The sequence below is a fragment of the Pinus tabuliformis genome, chromosome Q (assembly GCF_031772625.1).
Source record: "Pinus tabuliformis cultivar Carrire ecotype Pingquan chromosome Q, CPIR1, whole genome shotgun sequence".
In the NCBI taxonomy this organism is placed as follows: domain Eukaryota; kingdom Viridiplantae; phylum Streptophyta; class Pinopsida; order Pinales; family Pinaceae; genus Pinus; species Pinus tabuliformis.
The window spans coordinates 966,777,145-966,803,904 of record NC_142296.1 but is presented as its reverse complement, the minus strand read 5'-3'; the positions used below and the strand labels follow the sequence as shown (position 1 = coordinate 966,803,904).

Here is a 26,760-nt window from a genome sequence, read left to right as displayed (position 1 = left end):
ACAAGTTATAGAACAATGAATTCATGACTTAGGCTTCTACTTCTTTTCAACCTTCGAAATATCCTTAAGCAAGTAGCCTTGTCTTTTGTTTCTCGTCCTACAAGAGTTCTTCTTCATCCTCATTTCAAATCAGCTATGTGTTTGTAGGATATCTAATTGGGATATTTCAATGGGCTATAAATAGTCTTCTCCACAAGAAAATGGGTGCCACATGTATTTGATCCGACTTGAGAGGTAGGAGGGCCGACATGGCATCTTTGGTGAGACAAATGACACTTGACAAATTTAATATTTATTTCTTTTGCAAGGGACAGGAAGAACAAGCCCTTCTAAATTTTCTTTTGAGTTAAAATAAATTCTTTTTTACTCTTTGACAAATATATAATAGATACATCAAAGATATTATGAAAAGCGAACCTAGTTACAACTTCAACACTCCCTCGTAACTAGGGAGATATTCGTAATGACTTATCGGGATAATCTCAAGTTGAAATATTCATATAAAAAAGGATACAGATTGATAAGCATCATTGATGAAAACAACATCATAACCAACATTGTCAAAATACCAAGGCCTTGTCAAGTAAGGTCTATCTCTCCACTACATCAAAGCACAACGCTGGGAGGCATTCACTAGGACACCACCACCTCTCTGAGGCACATACTCCAACTAGGTTCACTAAAGTATGTCCTCACAGGACCATTTCCTAATCCATTGTCACAATACTTGACACAAAGAAATATCGGTCTCCTGGACCATTCTTATACTAGATCAATGTACTTGACTTACCGCTATTAGTCCTAGTCACAGCACATGTCTCAAGAATGTCGATCCTTGATGTAAAGACCCAACCAGAATTAAATCCCTGAATCCTACTATAATTCAACAGTTGTAATTTAAACAAGAATTTATCAATTTAATTCACTCATATATACCTGGTTTCCGTGTTTGAAGTCGATCCTCAACTTTTGTAGCTCCAAATTTGCTCCCGTTACCAAAATGACCAAAACCTCCCTATCAAACTGGGCACAACCTCGGTACCCAGCTCCATAATACTTTAAAATTTCAGTACTCTGGCCCACATGCCCAAAATCATCAAGAACAATCAAGGCTCAGTGATCCTCACTCTGTCTGTAACTCTGTATGTAACTCTCTATTGGGAAAATTCCTCTTTCCTGCACTTACATTCCAAAGGCAAAAGGTCCCCTCGTCAGTAACATCCCTCCTTATATTTCTTTGAACCACCGCCTTCTTTCCCATCTAAGTGTCTCTGTCTCTGTTATGTGGAACTCTGCATGCCCTTGAATCTGATTTGATTTTCATGAGATTTTATTGAGTAGGTTCACCTTTTTTTTAAAAGGTATCCTACGTAGGATTATTTTAATTAGTTTAGTTAAGGTTTATTCTATTATTTTAATTTTTAATTAAATTAATTTATTTTATTATAATTTTAATTAAATTATATTATTATTTTATTTATTTTAATTAAATATAATTTTATAAATTAAATTATAATTTTCTTTTAATTAAGGATTATCATATATACGTATATAAGGGTGGTATACTTATCAAATACCGAACTTGATATACTTATTATATTCTGATGAGATAGGAGTTTATTTTGATAATTCATCCATTACCCTAATTTAGACATTTCCCAGTATTAGCCAGTATGTATATTAGTGCAATACATGTGGGCCCATGCATATGTAGCTATCATATGGATGCCCCACATGTATGCTAATATTCGTATTTTGTTTGTAATTGGAGGTGGGGTATTACACTTGATGCTTATCCAATCCACCATTCTCCCTATCTGTGTTCATGTACTAGACTTATGGTTGTTAGTCCTTTCCATGGTACATCAAACATGGAGAATAAAGGTGTCCATCCTCACCTCCTCTCAAGCAGGGAGGAGATATCTACAAGTCCAAGTTTGCCTCAAGAATACTCATCCTTTCCTTTCAGAAGGGATTTCATCAATGCATCAGCCACCTATTGGTCAATGGAGATATATTATAGCTTCATGACTCCATTCTGCATCGTGTCAATAATGTGCCTCGACCATAGTATTCAAAACCGGCCTTGCTAACCGGTTACTGGTCTAACTGGCCGGCTAGTAAGCCCACCGGTTGAAACCGGCCAAAAACCCCGGTCAGAGGGGTGACTTCGCCAATTTTTGCAACTAACCGGTCCTAACCAGCCGGTTCTATCCTAAACCGACCAGTTAGGAGGCAAGCCCACCGTGAGCCCAGTCAACGCGTTTTTCAATGTGTTTTAGGGGTTTTGGAGGGAAACTAAGGGTGCTTTCCCTCCAAAAACACCCTCTCCAAGCCTTTAAGAGCCCCCTCTCCCTCTCATTTGTCTCACACATCTGATTTGGAGTGTTTATGAGTGTTTGTGAGTTTGTTTGTGAGCTTGGAGAGTGTTGAGTTTTTGCTGGAGTAGTCATCTTGGAGTTGGAGTTGGAGCTATTTTGGAGTAGTCATCATGCCTCCAAAAGCCAAAGATACTGCATGGGCTCATTGTGATATGATTGATGACAAAATGATCTGCAAATATTGCCAAAAATCCATTGAAGGAGGGGGTATTAACAGGTTCAAGCAACACTTGGCTGGGATAGGAGGCCATGTAAAACCATGTGGAGCACCAAATGAAGTAATAGGGCATATTAGGGTAGAATACCTTCAGAAGTTTGAGACTCAAGTCACTGAACCAATAGAGAAGTTTGTGACTGCAAAGTATGGGAGTCGAGACTCAACCAACTGAGTTTGATCATGATGACTCATGAGAAGTTTCAAGTGATAATGTTGATCACTATTATCATATATGTAGACTTGAGGCTTGTAGTAGGCCATTGGCCCCATAGTTTGTAGGTTTTTTTTGCCATTTAGAGCCTCATTGCTTATGTATTTTGTCGATGATATGTATTGCACTTGGTGCCATTTTGATATATTCACCTTTACATGGTATATAAATGAGCAAACTTTGCATATTTGGTCTCTATTGGCTTGGAATCATGGTTTTAAATCTTAAAAATAGTTTTGTTGCATTAAAAATTAATTATTTAATGTATTTTTTAAAAACCGGTTCATTTAGACCAAACCAGTTCCGGTTAGACTAGTTCGAGCCGGTAAACCAGTTCATTAGGTGGACCGGTACGGTCACCAGTTCCAGTTTTAAAAACACTGGCCTCGACCTTGCTCGTCTTCTATTAATAGATGTTGGCATAGGTCTATGATCCATCATCCCAAACTTATGGAGGATCTTCATCACAAGCTTCTTTTAGTTTTCCATCAAACTTCAAGTAGTAGTGTATTAATACGAAGATCCTTCTACTTCCAGCTCCCTCTAAAGTCAATAATTCGTCCTTTCACTCATGAGTCCTTTCCCAAAAGTACTAACTAAGGAAATCGTCTTAACATGATTCTCTCCCTATTCTTGCTTTCATGTTTTCATCTTCTGCATACTAAATCTTGACTTCTCTTCGGCATAAATAATCTTAAATTTCTTGCTCCCTCTGAACTTGGTTCTACACATCAGGAAAGTCCTGACGCTTAGCTTCATTTTTCTATTTCTTCCATCTATTGCCAATAACAATGCAACCCTAGTCATTGCCTTGCAATCTTGAAAGAATGATTACAACCAAGCAAAGGACACAAACAGGAAAATAACAGTTAAATTATAGCAAGAAAAGGCTTCATTTGAATTGTGCCTTAGTTAAATGGAGAAATTCAAATTTCCACATCTATAGGATGACTTGAGTTGTAGTTAGCAAGAGTGACATGGCCAAATCACTCAATTAAATCAGTCAATTCGAGTTTGTAGGCTAGAAGTAGAGTTGTGTATGAGTTGATTGCTAAAATCTAGCAATCTAGTGGAGTTATTGTTAGTTAAACTCAGTTATCTGAGCTCTAGTCCAAATTAGAGTCAGTAGGAGTTCAGTTGAGTAATAGAACTATTGTTAACTCATTGATCTCTCAGTTAACTGATCAATTTACTAAAAATAGCCCTAGTCATGCATGGAATTCGAATTTCCTAGTTGAGGTGGAGGAAAAGGCACATTGTAATTGTCAATTTTATACTAGTTGAGTGTGCAAGTTTTGCATTGGAGAAGGTGATCACTTCCTTCATGCTTTGCGCAAGGAAATAGGAAATGCAAATCTTTGGAGGGATTTTTCCCAGTTGGGTTCCCCAATAAAAACACTATGTTCATTGGGATTGAATGGTTGCATGTTATTGCATGTGTTTCTATTGTATATTTTCTTTTCCGCAAATAAGTAGGAAAAAATTGTCTATTGTTTTCAGTCTGAATTCATTAGCAACTGCAAATTTCGAGCCATTTCTACATGGTATCAAAGCTACGAAAGCCTACATAGAAACCAAGTTCCAGATCTTCTCTCAAAAAGAATTCGATTTGCAAAGTTCTTGGAGCAAATTTTCTTCAATGCAAGAAAAATATCTTTCAATGACTTGAGGCTTGAGTATGCATTGAAGGGCACCTCGGATTTTTGTGCTTGGAAAGACAAAATGGAAGTTGTCCTGGATGACAAAGGAGTACTGGAATATACAAAAATTGATATTCCAAAACCAGCAACATCAAATGCACAAGCACTCGCTCAGTGGAAGAAAGACACAACAAAAGCCAGGAGGATTATTTTGGAGGGAGTCATAGATCATGTGGCTTTGAATTTGCATGGCAAGGAGATTGCTTTTGCAATGTGGAAAACTCTCACAGATTTATTCCAGAGCAGTAGTGATTCCAGGAAATCAGCATCAAGCGACAAGCTCTGCAACATTCGAATGGGTAAAAATGAAACTATTGTTCAATACCTATCCAAATTCACTCAAGTTCGAGATGAACTTGGAGGATTAGGAGAAAATGTGTCATCATATGAACTTTTGAGCTTAGCACTCCTTGGCCTTCCGAAATCCCGGCACAACTATTAGGATTTAGTTAATGGAAGAGACAAGCTACCAAATTGTGAGAGACTTTGGTCCGATTTGGTGCAAAAGGAGATCAAAAGAAACACTAGAGATGGTGTCACATCCAAATATGAGGAGGAAGAAAACTTTGCTCTAGCAAGCAAAGGAAAGAAGGCCAAGGGAAATAAGGCCCAAGGCAAGGCAGAATCCAGCTAGAACCATGGCAAGAAGAAAGACCTCAGTAAAATTAAATGTTTTCACTGCCATGAATATGGACATTATGCAACCAAGTGTGCACACAAGAAATCTGGGAAGAATCATGCAGAAGTAGCAAGAATTGATGCTCTCACATCACAATTCAAGTTGGATTTCACCCTCATTGCATGCATGGCAAGTACTATACGAGGCAGTGTATGGTACTTAGATTTTGGTGCTTCATTTCATATGACAGGAAATAAGGATTTCTTCAGCAGCCTAGAGGAGAAGGACCTACAATTACACATAGAACTTGGAAATGATGGGAGGTATAATACCAAAGGGATTGGCACCTTTAAGAGGGAGTCATGCTCCCATCTTCACCTAAAGAATGTAATGTATGTGCCTGGTCTGAAGAAAAATCTAGTTTTTGTAGTTGTACTTGAAGACCGTGGATATGATGTGGTGTTCAGTAAGGGGAAAGCTTATCTGAAGCATGTTGCTACTGGAAAAGTAAAACTAACTGGTGTTGGGGTTAAAAATATCTACAAGTTAGCGGTGGATGCATTCTTTGCATTAAGCAGCAAGGAAGAACATGTTTAGGGCTAAGATGTTGGAGAGCTCCGGAATAGGACAATGGGACACCTACACAATGGAGCCTTGAAAATAATGCAATAGATCACCATTGGGTTTCCAAAATGCACCCTTGATCAACATGATGTTTGCAAGGGATGCACTCTTAGAAAATATGTTAAATCCTCCTTCTAGGGCCGAGATAGCAAAGCTGGTGTAATATTCCTAATTAGCCATGGTTAATTGGAATATTCGATTTTGCTCAATTTTGCCTTCTATAGTTATTTATAAATAAAAAGGTGAGGAAAGGGGAGACATAACTCACTTTTAGAATAAAGTCTCTCCCTAGTAGCACAACGTTGTAACTTAAAGGGGAAACCAAGGGAGGCCAAAGAACCACGTAGAGGAGGGGCCCACGCGGAAACTTGGAGGGACTGCGCAGATGGAGAGGAACACGTGGCAAGAGAAGGAGCTATGTTGGAGGCGGTGAACCTTGGGGATGAGAGAGGCCAACGCTATAAAGGAGAGAGGAGCCTCCTCATTTTGTCATTCGATTATGAGCATTTGAGCTAGTCACTTCGACTTGGAGCATGCTGGTTGTTTAGCCTGTCTGCAACACTGTTTAGTGCACTGAGTGTCTCCGTTCGGAGATCTCACCCTTAGACCCGGGGGATTTCGAGTGCCTACTCGGGCAAGGTAGTTTCAGCAGTCATTTTGCAGTAGTATTGATCTTTGGCATTGAAGGGGAGCTGAGCATTGTAGGACTGCACAGTCTTGAGAGAGGGGGACGCAGTTCTTCTGGAGGTAGTTCCGGATTGGGGATTTGTGGAGGATTTGAACTAGGAGATTGAGCAAGGGATCAGCCCTTGCATATTGGAGGATTTTGGTTGAGTTTCAGGTAGAGTTTTGGTGGGTTTAATTCAGTGGCAGCGCAGAGACTTGAGGGAATGCGTGGGTCCTCAAGGGAACAATTTTCAGGGGTTTTCAGAAAAGCTTTCTGGGTTTTTGTGGGTTTCTTGCGTAGAGTCTGATTCCAAAGTTTGAGCATTTTCTGAGGAGGGGAACAACCCCAAATCCTCATTTGATTTCCAACAGCAGCAGCACAGCAGTTCTCCAGCAGCTTGGATGCAGTTCAGAGAGAGGCCATTCCCTTGCTATTCTTAGTGTATTTCTTCACTTGCCTTGTGCAAGTCGAGATGCCATCTTTCTGATCACCTCCTGTACTCATTCTATTACTCGGTATAATAAAATGGCTTAGCATTTCTCTCTGCATTTCTTGAGTATCTGCTTATATTTCATGTTTATATTATTGCACCCTTGTTATTTCCATCACTTTGAGCTTCCCGGTTATTATATCATTTGTACGTGTTTAGTTGGAGTTTACTGGTATTTAGGAATATCTCTGAAACGGGATATTACAGTGGTATCAGAGCATAGATCTGGCTCAGCCTGTGAAGCTAGCAATCTATGACACTGGGGGAAAATCCCTACATCTGTTACAGAGGTAGGAGATACAGAGACACTGGACGTAGGTTGGAGAACACCTACAAGGAGGGAGACTGTGTTCCTGTGGTGGACACAGAACAGGAAGAGCCTGTGGTGGATGCAGAACAGAAAGAGCTTGTCGTGGACACAGAGCAGGAGGATCCGATGGCAGATGAGGACGGGAAGAGATTTGTGGACATGCTCCTCAAATCAGTGCAGGACTTGTCGAAGCAGATCGAGGTGATGGGGCAGAGATTCACGGCAGTGGAGGTTAGACAGCGTGAGAACCCACGGGTTTTCCAGGTTGGTGAGGGATCAGGTACATCCCACCATTTTCCAGAGCGGGTGCCACTCAGTGTGACACTACTCAGCAGATGGCTTCACATGCCCCTACACGTTCTACCATGCCCACTTTCCTAGGCACAGACACGGGGGCTGGAGCCCAGCAGGAGGCAGAGCCCGATCACATGCGCGATTATTTTGCAGAGTACCAAGCCTATGGGCAAGAGTTCAGAGACGCTCTCTCATTCAGAGACTTTGTTCAGCTCCAGCGGGATAGTAGACCCTGCGATCATCATAGAGGACACCGGCATTATCACGATGGAGACACCCACCGCATAGCTAGTAGATTTAACTTGCCTATGTTTGACAGTTCATCAAACAATTCGGTCTTGGGTGGAGAAGTTGGACATCTATTTCCAGCTTAACCAGATGGCAGAGGCAGAGGCCATCAAGGTGGCAACATTACATTTGGATGGTGAAGCCCAGGATTGGTGGTTCCATGGGATGGTTACACTCGAACATTCCACAATGATGACGTATGTCGAGTTCACCAAGAGATTGATGGAGAGGTTTGACCGAAGGAATCTGGAACAGCATTTTGTTGACCTGACGAGGCTCAAACAGACTGGGAGCCCTGAGACCTACATCGCAGACTTCTTGAGGGTTTCAGTGATGGTGCCAGATCTATCCATGGCACGAAGGATCTACATGTTTGTGGAGGGGTTAGCAGAGCCACTTCAGGGTCTAGTCAGATCCACTAGACCAGCCACACTCCAGGATGCTATTAGCAAGACCCGGGACTTACAGGATGCCTTACCCAAGACCCGGACACCTTACCCCAGAGACAGACTTTCCAGCCTAAGGGGAAGGATTTGAGGATTCCACCTCCAAAAGGGAATCCAAGACGAGCGCAGATTGATGATGACGCCAGGAGGGAGTTGAAGAAGAAGCGGTTGTGTTTTACCTGTTAGGAGTCGTGGGCACTAGGACACAGGTGTGCTACCGGCAAGGCACACTTTATTGAGGTCTTCTCCGAGAGCAGCTAGGAAAAAGATGAGAAGGATGATGTGGAGGCAGGAGATAGTCATGCCGTGCAGGGTCCTTTGCCACCTCCACCACCGGTAGCAGGTGGTGCAGCTTTTGCACCTACTGGAGGGGCCCTTGCAGCATTGCGAGGAGTTCCCAAGTATTTGACGTTGCGCGTATGGGGGATAGTACGTGGCCAGCAAGTATGAGTTTTGGTTGACAGTGCGGCCACCCACAACTTCATCGATGCACAGATGGTTGAGTGGAGAGGTATACTGATAGAGAGCTTCGATGGATTTTCAGTTCTGGTCCTAGGAGATCAGACCATGGTGTGTGCTCGTTATGTTCCAGAGTTATCAGTGACGATGGGCACCTACACACTAACTGACCACTTCTTCGTGGTCAATATTCCGAACACCAACATAGTACTGGGTGTTCAGTGGCTTATCACTCAAGGGAAAGTCACGACAGATTGGAAGGCCCTAGAGATGGAGTGGGATGATGAGAAGACAGGGAGGCATGAGAAGATACGGGGACAACACACATACTCGCCTCAGACTGTTTCGTCTCATCGGATGGAGGCAGTCTTTCGGAAGGAAGACATAGAGTGGGCAGTGGAGCTGTGTGCATCAGAGGCAAGGACCACAGGACAGACAGTGCACCCAGAGATACAGTCCATCCTTGACCGGTATGCCACAGTATTTGGGGAGATTCCGCCGAGACAGCCACCGGACTGGGGGTTTGCGCACACCATCGAGCTTTAGTAGGGCATACAGGCAGTGATTACTACCCCTTATAGGCATCCCAAGGCCTATCGGGATGAGATTGAGCAGGCCATTCAGGAGTTGCTGGCTCTTGGGCACATTCAGCCGAGCAGGAGTCCTTTTGCTTCTTCCGTGGTGTTGGTGAAAAAGAAGGACGGTACATTGAGGATGTGCATTGACTACAGGGCCCTGAACAAGAAGACACTGAAGAACAAGTACCCCATACCCAGGATCGATGAGTTGATGGATGAGTTGAGAGGAGCCCGGTTCTTCTCAAAGATTGATTTGAGATCTGGGTACCATCAGATTCGCATGAGGGAACAGGACATTCCCAAGACCGCCTTCAGGTGTCACTATGGGCACTTTGAGTTTTTGGTGATGCCCTTCGGGCTGAGCAACGCCCCCACTACATTCCAGTCTTGCATGAATCACATCTTCCGCAGTCATTTAAGGAAGTTTGTGTTGGTGTTCTTTGATGATATCCTCATTTACGGCAGGACTTGGGAGGAGCATCTCCAGCATATTGAGACAGTATTGCGCATCTTGGAGGAGCAGCAGTTCTATGCCAAGCTCTCCAAGTGTGAGTTTGGGTTGATAGGGGCACTTTGAGTTTTTGGTGATGCCCTTCGGGCTAAGCAACGCCCCCACTACATTCCAATCTTGCATGAATCACATGTTCCGCAGTCATTTAAGGTAGTTTGTGTTGGTGTTCTTTGATGATATCCTCATTTACAGCAGGACTTGGGAGGAGCATCTCCAGCATATTGAGACAGTATTGTGCATCTTGGAGGAGCAGCAGTTCTATGCCAAGCTCTCCAAGTGTGAGTTTGGGTTGACAGAGATGTTATACTTGGGACACATCATAGGGGTGGACGAAGTGAGGGTCCACGAGGAGAAGATCAAGGCCATGAGAGATTGGCCGGAGCCGAGGAATGTGAGAGAACTTCGAGGATTCATTGGCATTTGCACCTACTACCGGAAGTTCGTCAAGAGTTTCTCACAGCGTCCTGCACCCCTGATGGATTTGACGAGGAAGGGGGCATTCAGTTGGTCGGATATAGCGCAACGAGCCTTTGATAGGTTCAAGGAGGTTATGAGCAGCTGCCCAGTGCTTGCATTGCCGGATTTTTCGTAGCCATTTGTTTTGGAGTGTGATGCGTCGGGAGAGGGGATCAACGCAGTATTGATGCAGGGAGGTCACCCTATAGCCTTTGAGAGCCGGAAGCTCCTTCCGCACGAGAGGTTGTATTCTATATACGACAAGGAGATGTTGGCCATCATGCATGCATTGGCCAAGTTCCGGCAGTATCTAGTGGGTAACAGGTTCAGGGTGAGGACTGATCACAACAGCCTCAGGTTCTTTTTGGAGCAAAAGCAGCTACAGGAGAGGCAGCAGAAGTGGATCAGTAAGATCCAAGCATATGACTTTGACATTGAGTATGTCAAGGGTAAGAACAACGTGGTAGCAGATGCCCTTTCACGTAGACCAGCCATGTTGTCTCTTATGAGCTTGGACGCAGACTGGTGGGCTGGACTCTTAGTTGAGTGCTCCAAGGACAGATTTGCATGTGAGGTTCTGGATGGGCAGGTGGTGGATGACAGGTACAGGGTGGTCGATGAGATCATCTATTACAGGCACCAGATCTTCTTGATTGAGGGGTCTCAGCTCAAGAAGAAGATACTTTAGGCATCACATGATTCACCATTGGCTGGCCATCAAGGGTTTACCAAAATCTACAGGGCCATTAGAGAGAGATTCTCATGGACAGGCCTCAAGGAGGACGTACTCTAGCATGTCCGGGAGTGCGATGTTTGCTAGAGGAACAAGTGGGAGATGAACCATCCCGCAGGATTATTGCAGCCTCTTCCCATTCCGGAGGGGAAATGGGAGTGTATTTCGATGGACTTTATCACAGGGTTGCCCATGGTACAGGGCAAAGATTGCATCTTTGTCGTCATTGATTCACTGACAAAGTACTCGCACTTTTTCGCCATATCCGCACATTACACAACAGCACACGTGGCCGAGCTGTTCTTCAAGGAGATCTTCAGGTTACATGGTCTTCCCAAGACCATCACCAGTGACAGGGATAGCCGTTTCATGGGCGGACTTTGGCAGGAGAGCTTTTCCGGTTGGTGGGGACGGAGTTGACACCGAGTACCAGTTATCACCCACAGATGGACGGGCAAACAGAGATAGTTAACAAGTGGCTAGAGGGCTACTTGCATAACTATGTCAGTGAGCAGCAGCGAGCATGGCTGAAGTGGCTGCATCTAGGGGAGTACTGCTACAACACTACACATCACATGTCCATTGGTATGTCACCATTCTATGCTTTATATGGATATCATCCTTTATCTTTTGTTGACGTGATGTTTGGTGCTAGCAAGGCTCTGAGAGCCAAGATTTGGATCCAAGAGAGTCAGGATATTCTCCGAGCTCTCAAGGATAATATGGCTACAGCGCAGAACCAGCAAAAGTTGTATGCTGACAGGGGTCGGGTGGAGAGACAACTTGAGGTAGGGGACTTGGTCTACCTATGATTACAACCATATCGACAGTCGTCACTGAAGCAAAAGGGGGCTGAGAAGCTCAAGCCCCGCTTTTATGGGCCATATAGGGTGATACGCAGGATTGGACAGGTTGCGTATGATTTGAAGTTGCCCCAAGGCAGCAAGATTCATAATGTCTTTCATGTATCATGCCTGAAGAAGACATTGGGACAGCATGTGACAGTGACAGATGAGCTACCACCCACGGATGATGAGGGCATTTGGTGTTGCAGACAGAGGCTATTATTGATACCAGGGAGAGGCAACTATGGAATAGGACAATCTGGGAATTCTTGGTGAGGTGGAAAAATTTGCCGGATGAGGATGCCACTTGGGAGAGTGAGAAAATTTTGCAGCATCCATCACTTCAGTTGCTTGAGGACAAGCAACATTTTGCCGGGGGAGACTGTAATATTCCTAATTAGCCATGGCTAATTGGAATATTAGATTTTGCTCAATTTTGCCTTCTATAGTTATTTATAAATAAAAAGGTGAGGAAAGGGGAGACATAACTCACTTTTAGAATAAAGTCTCTCCCTAGTAGCACAACGTTGTAACTTAAAGGGGAAACCAAGGGGGGCCAAAGAACTACGTAAAAGAGGGGCCCACGCAGACACTTGGAGGGACTGCGCAGATGGAGAGGAACACGTGGCAAGAGAAGGAGCTATGTTGGAGGAGGTGAGCCTTGGGGATGAGAGAGGCCAATGCTATAAAGGAGAGAGGAGCCTCCTCATTTTGTCATTCGATTATGAGCATTTGAGCTAGTCACTTCGACTTGGAGCACGTTGGCTGTTTAGCTTGTCTGCAGCACTGTTTAGTGCACTGAGTGTCTCCATTCGGAGATCTCACCCTTAGCCCCGGGGGACTTCGAGTGCCTACTCGGGCAAGGTAGTTTCAACAATCTTTTTGCAGTAGTATTGATCTTTGGCATTGAAGAGGAGCTGAGCATTGGAGGACTGCGCAGTCTTGAGAGAGGGGGACGTAGTTTTCTGGAGGTAGTTCCGGATTGGGGATTTGTGGAGGATTTGAGCTGGGAGATTGAGCAAGGGATCAGCCCTTGCATATTGGAGGATTTTGGCTGAGTTTCAGGTAGAGTTTTGGTGGGTTTAATTCAGTGGCAGCAGAGAGCCTTGAGGTATTGTGTGGGTCCTCAAGGGGGCGATTTTCGGGGGTCGGCCATTTCAGAAAAGCTTTTTGGGTTTTTCTGGGTTTCTTGCGTAGAGTTCGATTCCAGAGTTTCAGCATTTTCTGACGAAGGGAACAGCCCCAAATCCTCATTTAATTTCTAGCAGCAGCATAGTAGTTCTCCAGCAGCTTGGACGCAGTTCGGAGAGAGGCCATTCCTTTGCTATTCTGAGTGTATTTCTTCACTTGCCTTGTGCAAGTCGAGGTGCCATCTTCCTGATCACCTCCTGTACTCATTCTATTACTAAGTATAATAAAATGGCTTAGCATTTCTCTCTGCATTTCTTGAGTATCTGCTTATATTTCATGTTTATATTATTGCACCATTGTTATTTCCATCACTCTGAGCTTCCCAGTTATTATATCATTTGTACGTGTTTGGTTGGAGTTTACTGGGGTTTGGGAATATCTCTGAAACGGGATAGTACAACTGGGGCCATCTTTGAGTGAGTTCACTCAGATGTGTGGGGACCATTTTCTACCGTCTCAGTTGCAAAGCACATGTATTATGTGATTTTTGTAGATGATTTATCCCGTAAATGTTGGATCCATTTCATGAAAAAGAAAGATGAGGCATATTCCAAGTTTGTTGAATTCAAAGCCTTAGTTGAAAATGAGACTAGACAGAAAATTAAATCCCTGGGAAGTGATAATGGAGGAGAGTATGTGTTTAATGCCTCCAAAGAATTATGTGCCAAGAGGGTATTAGAAGGGAGCTCACTGCACCTCACAACCCACAGCAAAATGGGCTAGCAGAGAGGAAAAATAGAAGCATTGTAGGGGCTGCAAGAGCAATGTTGCATGATTAGGGACTGCCACTATACCTATGGGCAGAAGCATGCAATACAACTGTTTATTTGCAGAACAGGAGCCCTCACAAAATTCTTGGAATGATCACACCTGAAGAGGCTTTCTCTGGGAGGAAGCCAGATGTATCCCACTTTCGCATTTTTGGATCCATGGTCTATTGTCATGTCTCCAAGGATAGCAAGAAAAAGTTGGAGCCTATTGCAGAGAAGGGGATCTTTGTAGGATACACAAAGACACCTTAGATTTACCGGGTGTATATGCCTTCACTTAGGATGACTGTGATGAGGAGAGATGTCAGATTTGATGAGGAGAAGGCCATGAGAATCTCTCTAGAGCGAGAGCTGAGCATTCCACCAGAGGAGGAGCTTCTAGTTCCAAAGGAGGAGCCCCAGTCAGATCCACAATATGTTGTGGAGAAGACATATGGAGGAGCAAAGAGCAAATCGAGTGTGGCACCCACTCACATAGAGTCTTCCAAAGAAGGGAGGAAGAGAACCAGGGAGGCAGATAGATTGGTGCAAGATGCTCAGGAGCATGTTGGAGCTCCTAGCTCCTTGCATAGATAGAGGAGATCACCAAACAAATATACCGAATATATGGCACTCATGACAAAATTGATTGATTATGAGCCTTCTTCATTTGATGAGGCAATTTCCCAATAGGTGTGGGTAGATGCCATGGTGGAGAAGTATGACACCATCATGAAGAATGATGCTTAGGAGTTTGTGCCTAGACCTGAGGGAAAATCTGTTATTGGCTCCAGGTGGGTATATAAGGTGAAATATGTAGTTGATGGCAGTGTTGAGAAGTACAAGGCCAGATTTGTGGCCAAAGGCTTCTGACAAGTAGAGGGAGTTGATTATGAAGAGACATTTGCCCCTGTGGCAAGACATTCTTCTATCAGGACCATACTAGCATTTTCAGCACAGTTTGCTTGGAAGATCCACCAAATGGATGTTAAGACCGCCTTCTTTAATGGAGCAGTTGAGCAAGAGATCTACATTGAGTAGCCAGAGGGATTTGAGACATTTGACAGGGAGACAAATGTGTAGACACAGGATTGTTGATTTTGGGTAGCATCGGATGTGCTCTAGCCACGAAAATTGGTGGAGAGGCTAAGGCACATGAGACCTCCAATACCCAAAAAGGGTTTGGGCAGATTCTAAATAATTTGGGAGATATTAAAATAATTAATATTTTTAATGGAGTCCCTAAGTCTAAACTTAGGGAAAATAAAATATTAATGTGAATTAATATAAAACTGTGTTAGAATGGTCCAAAAGACATGGATCAAGCCAGATCTAATCTTAACCATTGATTAGGGACTTAATCTCAGTCGTTGATTTGTCAATGAGAAAAGTATAAGAGGAGGCTTGAGGGTCACTTGGAGAACACACCAAGAGATCAAGATTTCGACTTTCTGGGGCTGGGTTTGCTGGGAATGTTGAAAGACTGATCAGAGTTGCAGCGAAGGGGAAATGAATACAAAAACAGAGAGGTAGAGATAGCACCGAGAGGATCAACGCAGTAGCCGGAGAAAGGGCTGCAGAAGCAGCCAAGGGTTCACATAGAGCCAGCTAGGGCTCACGCAGAGGCAGCCAAGAGCTACTCAGAGCCTCAAAGGGCCAGCGTGGGTGACGCAGAGGGCTAGAGGGTTGACACAATGCCTCCAAAGGCTGACACGGGCCAAGCTAGAGTGACATTGGGCTAACGCTGGGCCAGAGAGAGGCTAACACAGTCCCTAGAGGCTGACGATGGGGTTTCGTGGGGCAGATTGGAGCTGTGAAGCTACCGGAGTGTTTATTTGGGGTTTCAACTTGAATATCTACTTCCGAGTAGAGGTACTACTGTCAACATTTTTCTCTGTTGGGTGAGCCGGATTTGGCACCCAAATTGAAATTGTATTCTGAAACTTCTTAATAAATCAGACCCTTAGATAGCTGCACTGGTTTTCCCGCATTGGGGTTTTCCGGGGACATTAGTCCAAAAACAACAGTGTCACTTGTGTGCTTTTTTCTATTTCCTTCAATTGATGATCTGTAATGTGTCGAACATGTACTTGTATTTATTTCCAGTATTTACATGGTAAATAACTTGTTAATTAACAAAACAAGTAGGTAGGAATAAATCAGTAAAGCGCATGAAGGGTTTCTAACGTGTCAAACTTAGAAATTCCAACAAGGAAAGCAGGCACCTCGTCCCTAGTACACTCGCATAGATTCCTATCTCAATGGATTGGGCTTCACTAAGCGTGAAGCAAATACCAATCTCTACTACATTTTGGTAAATGGCAGTCTGCTCATCTTAGTCCTGTATGTAGATGATTTGATACTGACAGCAGATGAGAGGTTGATCCAGTCTTGCAAGGAGGACCTTGCAAGAGAAATTGAAATGAAGGATATGGGTTTGATTCACTACTTGGTTTGGAGGTGTGGTAGGGAGATGGAAAGATATTTGTTGGTCAAGGGAAATACGCCTCTTAAATCCTTCAAAGATTCCATTTGCAGGATTGCAAACTTGTGGACACTCCTCTAGCTACTAACTGCAGGAAGGAGCATGCTTCTATAGGAGAGGTAGTAGATTGCACTATCTACAGAGAGTTGGTAGGGTCCTTGATGTACTTGGTGAACACAAGGCCCAATATTTGTTTTTCAATTAATCAGCTTAGTCAGTTTATGGTGGAGTCTACCAAGCTTCACCAGAAAGTAGCAAAACATGTTCTAAGATACCTCAGAGGCACAGTAGATTTTGGTTTATCATACAGGAGGATTGATGGAGTGAAGCTCTAAGGCTTCACAGATGCAGACTGGGGAGGGAGTCCCTCAAACAGGAAGATCACATTAGGAGTATCTTCAATGTTGGTTCAGCAGCAATTTCTTGGTATAGCAGGAAACGGAGATTTGTAGCACTCGACTCAGTAGAGGTAGAGTATATGGCTGCTAGTAAAGCAGCATGCGAGGCTATTTGGATGAGGAAGATCCTAGTTAGTCTCTTCAGTCAAGGGATGAATCCTACTTTGATCCACTGTGATAATCAGAGTTGTATCAAACTCTCTGCAAATCCAGTGTTTCGTGATAGGTCCAAGCATATAGACATCAGGTACCATCACTTGAGAGACTGTGTGCAGAGGAGGATCATCATGTTGTAGTACATTCCCACAGAGGAGCAAGATGCAAAATTTTTGACAAAGGCTTTGTCAAGAGGTAAGTTTGAGTTCCACAAGAGCAGGATAGGAGTTGTAAAGTGTGAAAATTCCTCAACTGGAATCCCTACTGCAACAACTGATGATATTACTCCTATTTGTTAAATTTCTTTAAACAAATTACTTGCAGTTTCCTACGGAAAATATCGTAATACATACACTGCATCCTTCACTTAATTAAATTATATGCGGAAACAAGAGACTGAGCAAGAAGGAAAATACAAAACAATGGTCGTATGTTGCTCCAGTAAGTACCCCAAGCACCCCAAAGCTCCCAGAGCTCAATGCATGTAACATGCAGGACCCTTATAAGAAGGTCTCTCAACGACTCCAAGTCATTCGAGAAAGTCACAGATTTGACCTTTCCCCGGGGCTTTGAAAAAATGTCTGCGACCTGTACATCAGTCTCAATGCGATGGAGCCTCCTCGCTCATCGACTTACCATATCGCAGATAAGGCAGTATCTGATGTCTATCTGCTGGAGCAATCATTGAATACGGGATTCCTCAATAATCGAATCCCCCCTCTGGTTGTCATAGAGAATCACAGTGGTATTCATCATGTGTACAAACAGCTCACTTAAGAGCTTCCGCAACCATGCAGCTCCACACGAGATCATACTCGTAGCTATGTATTCGATCTCGATGGTGCTTATAGCAACCGACTTTTGATGCCTACTCATCCATGATATCGAAGTAGAATCCAAAGAGAACCAGCGCTAAGAAGTGCTCTAGTGATCCTCCACACTGCCTGCCCAGTCAGCGTTCAAATAATCATGCAGTTTCATATTTCTGGTAGTGTATCTCAATCCATGAGAGACTGTGCCCCGAAGATATCTCAGAAGATTCTTGGCACCAATCCAGTGAGGCTCAACCAAATATGAGCTCACCATGCTAACTGCAAAACATATGTCCGGACGGAAGTTCACCAAGAACATCAACGCGAATGAGCTTATGAAACTCAGAGGCATTTCCAAAATCTAGTCCGACATCACTACCATATAACTTCTGAAAGTTAAGATCCTCGAGGTAGTCACAGGCTTGCAATTTATCATTCCACATCTGGAATCCAACTCCCTCTTACTTCTGCAAATGAGAGGGTCTGCACCTGTCAGAAATAGGTCGTCCTCATAAGGTGTCGGTATGAGAGGTCTCCACAACCTTCGAGTAATGGTTTGGATTGGTTTCACTCCTTGTGAATCTTAGCTTCATCAGACAGTTATCAATCCTCTCATACTACACCTGGGGTGTTTTGCTTCAGGCCATAGAGGGCTTTCTTCCACCTGTATACATGAGATTCCCGATCATGAATCTCAAACTCCTCAGGTTGTTCCAAACCAGTGGACCTGCTGCATGAGGGGAATGGTCCTCTTATAAGATTTTCCTTCGGTACATCGCATACATGTACCTTCATGTTCTACTTGAATTCAGACATCCCTATCACCATTTGACTCACATCAGGTAGGGCCCCATAGGTAGACCTCCGGTGTTATAGATGTGATATGTCAATTGACATGATCCCCAATGGACCATCCTGCAACTTGATACAAATTGCCAACCCTGAACCCATGAGAAAAGGCATCTTTGAAAATTATATTTTTTAACGCGTACCTTTCCATCGATGAATGCCACCTAAAACCTTTGACTTCCGTTTTCGAGATGGACACCAAGTTCTTCTTGCGATCAGGTACATAAAAGAGATTCTGTAAATGAATCGAGTTACCCTTATTCAATTGAGAGTTAACATTCCCTACACCCTTTCTGAGATAGGTGGCATTGGCTCCAAGTATAATCCCACGATTGTTTCCATCTCTACCAAATTAGAGAGTGCACCCAACTATCCGATGAAGTACCTTGAAGCACTACAATCTATAAGCCAAATTCCCAAAGAATCTGAAGGAGAGGGCCAATACAAGATAACGCTTCTTTATCTTATCAGAAACAACATTTGATTCTTCATACCTGGAGTTCCTTGCTTTCTATGTAGAGTCGACCATTTCCTTGATGACCTGCATTACCTGTCATTCCTTTGATCATTGAAGATGTCCCTAGAATGATTGTTATCATCATCAAGTGATGTGTCCCTGCCATTCAGACACTCCTTCGCATAATGGCCGAACTAGTTATCTGCCTTTCCTTCCACCCTGAGATCCGGTCTTCCAAGGAAGTGATCTTTAGGTAGGCCATATTCCGCTGTGCATTCTGATAATATTCTCTGCTTCGACTTCACCCTTGGTGAATTTGAAGAGGGATGAGGAATCCAATGATCCTTTTGTCCTTTCCCAACTGTCTTCGGCGATTGCTCTTTCATTCTTGCTTGGGCATTGTCTTCACCTCAGCTCTGATACCATGTTCATTTTAGGTATGTTCTATGCTTAGAGCAATTTATTTCAATTTTCACAATTAGCTCCATATCTTTTCCAGATTAGCAATCACATCACCATTAAAGTAAACTGCAGATAAAACATAAACATAAATCGCACAAGACAAGCCAAGACAAGAGGTCACAAGATGTGGCGCTAGCCAGGGACAAACCCCAATGTGGGGAAACCCTTGATCAATTCTTCTTATATGTTGTTCAATATTTCCGCAAAGAGAGAGAGATAATACATTTACAACAGAAGTCAACACTTTGACTTATCTAGATAAGGCATAGATCATCTCTAAGAAGAAGATACATGAGATCAGTTGAAGACATGCTGCTTCAACTAATTCTCCAAGGTGACTCCTTCACCTATTGTTGTGTTGCATTTCATCATCATGCTGCACCTCACTGCGCTGCACCATGCTGCACCCATCATCACTATGTTGCATCTCATCACGCTTCATTAATCATGACTATACCCATCACTGTACTACATTATGTGCCATTGTTGCACCATGTTGCCATCCTGACCTATGTGTTGGCTGCACCTTGCTTGCTTGTTGTCCCTTGCTTGCTTGTTGTCCCTAGCATGCTTGTTATCCTTAGCATGCTTGTTGTTGCATGCTAGTTGTCCCTTGCATGCTAGTTGTAACATTGCATGCTTAGTGTATTTGCTGCTAAGTACCATACAACTATCCCAATGTTAGTTAGTTGTCCCTTGCATGCTGCTTTCCTTCGGAGACAAATGCTCTAGCTGTTTCAGCAGTTCTCGGCAATTCCGGCAGTTCCAGCTATTCCCAGCAGTTCTAGCAGTCCCGGCGGTTCCGGCTTTTTCGGCTTTTCCGGCATTTTCGGCTTTTCCAGCAGTTCTGGCTTTTCCGACAGTTCCGACTTTTTTGGAAGTTCCGTCTTTTCCGGCAATTCTGCCTTTTCCGGCAGTTTCAACTTTTCCGGCTTTTCTGGCAGTCCCGGCTTTTTTGGCCGGAACTGCCAGAAAAGCTGGAAAAGCCGGAAATGCTGGAAAAGTCGAAAAAGCGAGAACTGCCGGAAAAGTCAGACCTATCGAGACTGTCGGAACAACCAGGAACAACCGGAATTGTCGGAACTGTCGGGAACAACCGGAACTGCCGGGAACTGCGGAAACAGCCAGAGCATCTGTATTCGAAGGAGAGCAGCATGCAAGGGGCAACTAACTAACATTAGGACAGTTGTATGAAACTTAGCAGCAAATACACCAAGCATGGAATGTTACAACTAGCATGCAAGGGACAACTAGCATGCAACAACAAGCATGCTAAGGAAAACAAGCATGCCAGGGACAACAAGCAAGTAAGGTGCAACCAACACATAGGTCAGGATGGCAACATGGTACAGCAATGGCACATAATGCAGTACAGTGATGGGTATAGTCATGATTAATGAAGCTTGATGAGATGCAGCATAATGATGATGGGTGCAGCATGGTGCAGTGCGTTGAGGTGCAGCGTGATGACGAAATGCAGCACAATGATAGGTGAAAGAGTCACCTTGGAGAATTAGTTGAAGCAGCATGTCTTCAACTGATCTCATGTATCATCTTCTTAGAGATGATCTATGCTCTTATCTAGATAAGTCAAAGTGTTGACTTTTGTTGAAACATACTATCTCTCTCTATCTCTCTCTCTCTCTCTCTCTCTCTTTGTTGAACTATTGAAAAACATATAAGAAGAATTGATCAAGGGCTTCCCCACGTTGGGGTTTGTCCCTGGCTAGCGCCACATCTTGTGTCCTCTTGTCTTGGCTTGTCTTCTGCAATTTATGTTTATGTTCTATCTGCAGTTTACTTTAATGTTGATGTGATTGCTAATCTGGAAAAGATATGGAGCTAACTGTGAAAATTGAAATAAATTGCTTTAAGCATAGAATATACCTAAAATTAACAGTATCCCCACAGCACCCTTTTTATCATCACTGTTTATCACCTCACAAAGATGCCTCCGCACACATGTATATGAACCACTAAATGGTTTTCCTTCATGACAACCATAACGGCACAAAAGTTTGTAGCTTCCACCACCCTTTCCCCCTTCAAGTTTGATCACATAGTTCCACAAGGGTGCTAACGCAACTTTCCCCTCTAGTGTTTCAGTGTTCCCTTCAGGTTCAACTTCATCCCCTTCATCTTCAAACCCTTCTTCCTCATCATACATTGGGTCACTCATATTGCGACCACTATCCTCTTATTCTTCTTCCCTTCTATTTCTACTCCCCCTTACCATCATTAAAACCAAAAGTGGAATGATATATAGAAGCCAAAAGAACACCATCTTGGAATATGGATATAGGTGGTGGACAACCTACAATTAAATGAGCAAGTAGAAAAAATGGGAAAGAGTAGGAGAAAGAGAAAAATACAAAAAACAATGTCAAAAAAAATGAAGAAGTTTGGGGTTTGCACTTACCTCTTTAGCCCTTGTAGATGGAAGTCCTCCAAGCTCCTCTTCCTTCACTCCTCCAAGCTCTCCTCTCTTTCTCCTCTCTTTTCCAAGCTCTCATAAAATAAAAGTGAACAAATGAGAGATGAAAGGGTCTTTAATCCCTTCATTCCCCACCCTAACCCAAGGTGGACCCATCCCCAACAAAGAAAAACAAAAAAATAGGGAAAAAAACTTTTAAAAAATCACCATTTTGTGGCCCGCACGGCAAAAACGGCCGCTTGTAGGGCGAAGCGGTCGCGATCTGTTTGGATCCGACCTGAAACGCTGCAGATTGTACGGCCGATCCATCGTATGAAACGCAGATTGGCCGTACGGTTCTGAAATGGCAGGGACCATATTTTTCAGCCCGATCCGCGTTTCGATTTTTCCGAAACACGTTTCGGAGGGCGGATCACCATGGATCTGTACGGATTGCATTTCGGGCTTTTGATCCAGGGGAGGGGGGTGGGGGAGGACATTTCCTACGACACTGATATGATTCCTAAAGCAATAGAACAGCCACAAGCAAACAATCTGAAAACTAAGTATATGATGGGACAAGAGAATCAGGCAAAACAGTTAGGAACCAAAAAGGAGAATGGAAGTCTCATGGGAACGAGAAGATATAAGAGGCGAAAGAGACAAAGGAAAAGCCAGTCATGTTCAAGAAGGGAAGTTGCACAACTGTCTGTAAAAATGAGACATATAAGCAGCTTATAAATCTCAGAAAAACTGTTTTCCTTTGGCAGCAGAGGCACAGGATGAACTCATATCTTAGTTTTTTGGGATAAGTGAGAAATTATCCACTTGTCATCAGGAAAACTATCAAGTATTGAGAATATAGCTGCAAAGCATCATCAACTCAATGAGATGAGGAGGACACAACAATGTTCTGAAATTACAGAAACTTGAGCTCGAACAGCAAAGGCTGACAGTTGCCTAGAATAATAACAAGACAAGGGAGGAAATTGAAAAGTTGGCACTCAACGTGCACTTTTTGATGAGGAGAAAGCTGTCCAACTATAAGAAGAAAAGCAAAGAATCTCAAACGAATGAGGCCGGGATCAAAGATGGCTACTGCAACACTAAGCAGGAATTAATAAATATCAAGTTAGATGACACAATAAGATGCTTTATCTCTCAACTTGAAGTTTAGATTTATGTAATCAGTGAATTATTTCAGTCAGAAATCCATACAATATCCATATATAATGAAGTTGATTATCATCTTTGGTTATGGTCCTTAGGCTCAGACTTTGTAGATATTGCAGACTGAAAAGGCAAATGCAAATTCAATGTTTTCAAGTATCCCGATTCCCTACCCTATGCAGCTTTTGTATACCATGTATACAGTATTCTGATTGTGATATGATGTCTTTTTTAACCAACTAAAGTGAAGATGTTGGAATTTTCTTTGTTTTTCAGAAAGCATCAAATCATCAGTTCAGATAAATTTTCCTCTTGACTAAAGATCAATTGCTTTTTATCTCTCAGAAGGATTATAATAATTTCGTTCAAGAAGGAATTATATTCTAAACTCTACTCAACAGGGGTGGCAGACAGGAAAAGCAGGGAAAATTTAATCCCAGATTTAAAAAATACATATTCAGGCACCTGGACTTTTTGAAGCACTTGCAAGACTGCCTCCTGGCCAATATGTTCACAAGCTACTTCTCTAGCTCCCATATTGATAGCTTCATGCTCAGACCTTGAAACTCCACCACCACATTTAACAGTGACGCTCACAGCTTCCTCTTCTGGATAACCGTGAGGCATCGAGAATCCAACACTAACATGACGACCTCCCATCTCTGTGGATAATAAGTTTATAATGAAGGATATGTAGAATGAATTCGAAATGCCATCACCATCATCCTAAACAGACAGAAATAGGTCATATCAAAAAATAATAGTAAATGTACACATAACATATTATATTGACAACTTTATGCTACTGACAAATGCAAATTAAACAAGATATTTACTACCAATCAGTTATTTTTAGTGTATAATATGGTTTTCAATGAAATTATTTGATTTTCCAAGCATCAAGTTTTGCTTCATTTATTAACAGCTTATGTACGTCAGCACAAACCTTGCTACTGTCAATCTGAATGGTGTATTTTATAAATTATTAGTCTGCAATATGCAAGCAGGGATTCAAAAGGATATAAATATTAAATTCAAATGTAGAAGGCCTATAGTTCTGCTATTGTGTCAGAGAAAACAATGTATCAGTCATGATCGAGAAAAGAGTAGCAATCAGAACTACAAAAATAAGCAATTATAGAGATCAAGGAAGAACGTTAACTGGTTGCTATTTTAAGTTGCTAAGACCAGGAACTGTTCCTGATTCAAACAAGGCTATGTAGCTCTGCTTGAATTAGGATGACTAATTTAGTATTTAGACATCAACTGCTAAAAAATATAGGACATTGCCCATCTTCATAATGCATGTCAGATACAATCAATTATCACTTCACCTGTTGGCTTGAAAAACAAAATGAGAGGCCCAGAGTGCTCAATAGGTAGAGCTGAGTGAGTGCCTCTTGCAGGAGACACGATCATACACCAAAAAAGGCTGTAGTGAGGTCTTTGGACCTCATCACTCAATGGGAGGGGTGTAGTGAGGTCTGTTACCCACCACTTCGCGGGTGATATCCCCACGAGAAATTTTTCTCCATGATGAACCTCAGCCGGTGGCCGGCAGCCCCTTGCAGCCTCCTACTAGCTTGTTGTGCCATTTCTCTGCCACCTGTGTTGATCAGTGGTTGTCATTGATGTCAGCCCAAGCAGCACCAAGGGCTATCCTGATCTTGCATGGGCATATTGACTTGACAACTTACTCTATTCTGAGCCAAGGATCTTCTAGATGGATTCTACTCGTCGAGATATTTCTGTTGATATATGGCACACCAAGTAATTCTTCACGGTTTGAGAGATATTCATGTTTGAAGTTAGTAACCCCAGTTAGTGGGCTAAAACCATATGGGGTTGTGGCATGGCACTCATAATTGGTTGTGGTCATTGAATAGTCAATAATTAATAATGTGTTTTCTGCTCCTAAAATCCCTCCAACGTTCACTTGTTGAGGACCCTCTCAACTCAAGACATTCATATAAATAATGACCCTCATATCCTCCTCTAGTAGGGATTTTGTGGCTTCAAACAGGTCATCGTGGCATTTTCACTATAACCTTTTTTCTGTGAAGCTTCAGAAGCTGAAATTAAAACCCATTTCAGCCGAAATCTTAGTGAACCTCGTGACCGAATTTTAGATCTTGGTTCGCTATATTTTCGGAGATATGATCTGAGGAAGTTAGGGTTTTTGTAGGCTCCCGAATTCCATGTCAAACAAGTGACGTTGGGAAAATCGTCATATCTCTCTCTGAGCATTGGATTCAAATTTCGTAAATAGCCACAGAAAGAGGACAAACTGTAGTTTGTTGGGTATCATTTTCAGCGCCGAAGATTGCAACAGTGACATGTGGCACTTCATACAAGTTCACTCTATTGAACCAAGCTATAATCAAGTCATCATGGGTGATTGGGCATAACTATTTCTTGAAGAATCCAATCTTGATCAGACCTATGGGGTTGGAAAGAGGACTCAGAGGGCTACCATAGGACGAAATCTCAGACCCTCAAGATCCGAAATTACATAGATACAATAGATTCAATATCGAGCTCCTAGAAGGCAAGAAAAAGCACGCATTCAAGGATCACTGTAGTAAGGACCACACATCAACAGTCAAGGCTAAGTCTCCTCCAACAAGGTATGTATGATTAGTGTTTACATTTGAATTTTGAGTATCATCTCTGGCATGTGTTTTCGCAGGACAATGTAAGTATATACAGTGTCTCGGTTATATCTTTATGTCTCTATATGTCACAATTAGTTTTTCAGATGTCCTATTCCTGATGCTACACATTTTATGCCGCATATTCTTAATGCTACACCAAGTTTGCTAAATCTATATGATGTTGTAATTTCATGTTACTTGTCTTGTCATAGTTGCTAGAATGGTCTTTGTTGTTGTACTTAGAACTTGGTCCATCACAAGTGTAGGGTTTGTCATCAGTTTTTATTGTATATATCTTTAGATCAGTTTTGGATATAGTCTTGCATAGAGTCCAGGCTTATATCAAGAGTGGGAGTCTTTGTCAACTGCTGCAACAAGTCAACAACAAAAGTGACAAGCACACTTCAGGTACGCATTGTAATTTTAATTTGTATTTATTCATTATTATGCACTTATATGTGTTTTGCGGGCAAATGCAAGTTGAAGGGTATTTTGTCTTGTCTTGGGATTGGTTTTGTCGAGCAAATTTTGCACACAAGTAGAAGAAGATTCAAGTACAACTTCAAGCAAGAATTCAAGAGCAGAAGTATCAAATCAAAGGAAGCATTGCAGCGAGACATCCTTTGAAGACATGACAGCCATCCGTATATTGTGAAGAAGTGCCAAGGCCAAGAGTCATCATAAAAGAGTCATTTGTATAAGTGTCATCATTGGAAGAGTCATTATTATAAAAGAGTCAATCTGCCTAGAGTCAAAAAGGCATTATTGGGAGGTATAGGGGTCTTTGTTGGAGTGATGTCATGGTTGGGTTGCAGATCATAGTGTGATTGGGTGATCAGTCAAAATCATTGTAAATCATATTGTATCGTGGATCGTTGTCCTTGGTACGGGAATCCAAACTCTTGTTTCATTTCAATCATTATAGGGTGGCAAGGAGGTACTAGACTAGTGCATGAAGTTGCCTACAGGTTGGAGCCTATGAACACTTCAGGGTGGCAGGTTGGTCTAGGATGTTGGGGCATCCATTTAGTTGACTACTGAAGAAACCATGGCGTTGGGGCGTCCTTCCAATGGGAGCTGGAGAATAATGATTTTCTAGAATTCTAGGAAGTCTTTGCTTTCATTTCAGTTGGGG

General features: G+C 42.7%; 1 protein-coding gene across 1 annotated transcript in view; it reads right to left on the bottom strand.

Annotated features, from left to right (window-relative positions):
- LOC149222698 (uncharacterized) overlaps nucleotides 1-23,707 on the bottom strand; it is a 159,950-nt gene extending 136,243 nt beyond the window's left edge. Inside the window, exon 1 of the mRNA XM_089385587.1 lies at nucleotides 23,437-23,707. Coding sequence (XP_089241713.1) covers nucleotides 23,437-23,631 — 195 coding nt within the window. The 5' untranslated portion in view covers nucleotides 23,632-23,707. The remainder of the gene's footprint in view (nucleotides 1-23,436) is intronic.
- Nucleotides 23,708-26,760: the final 3,053 nt, after the last annotated feature.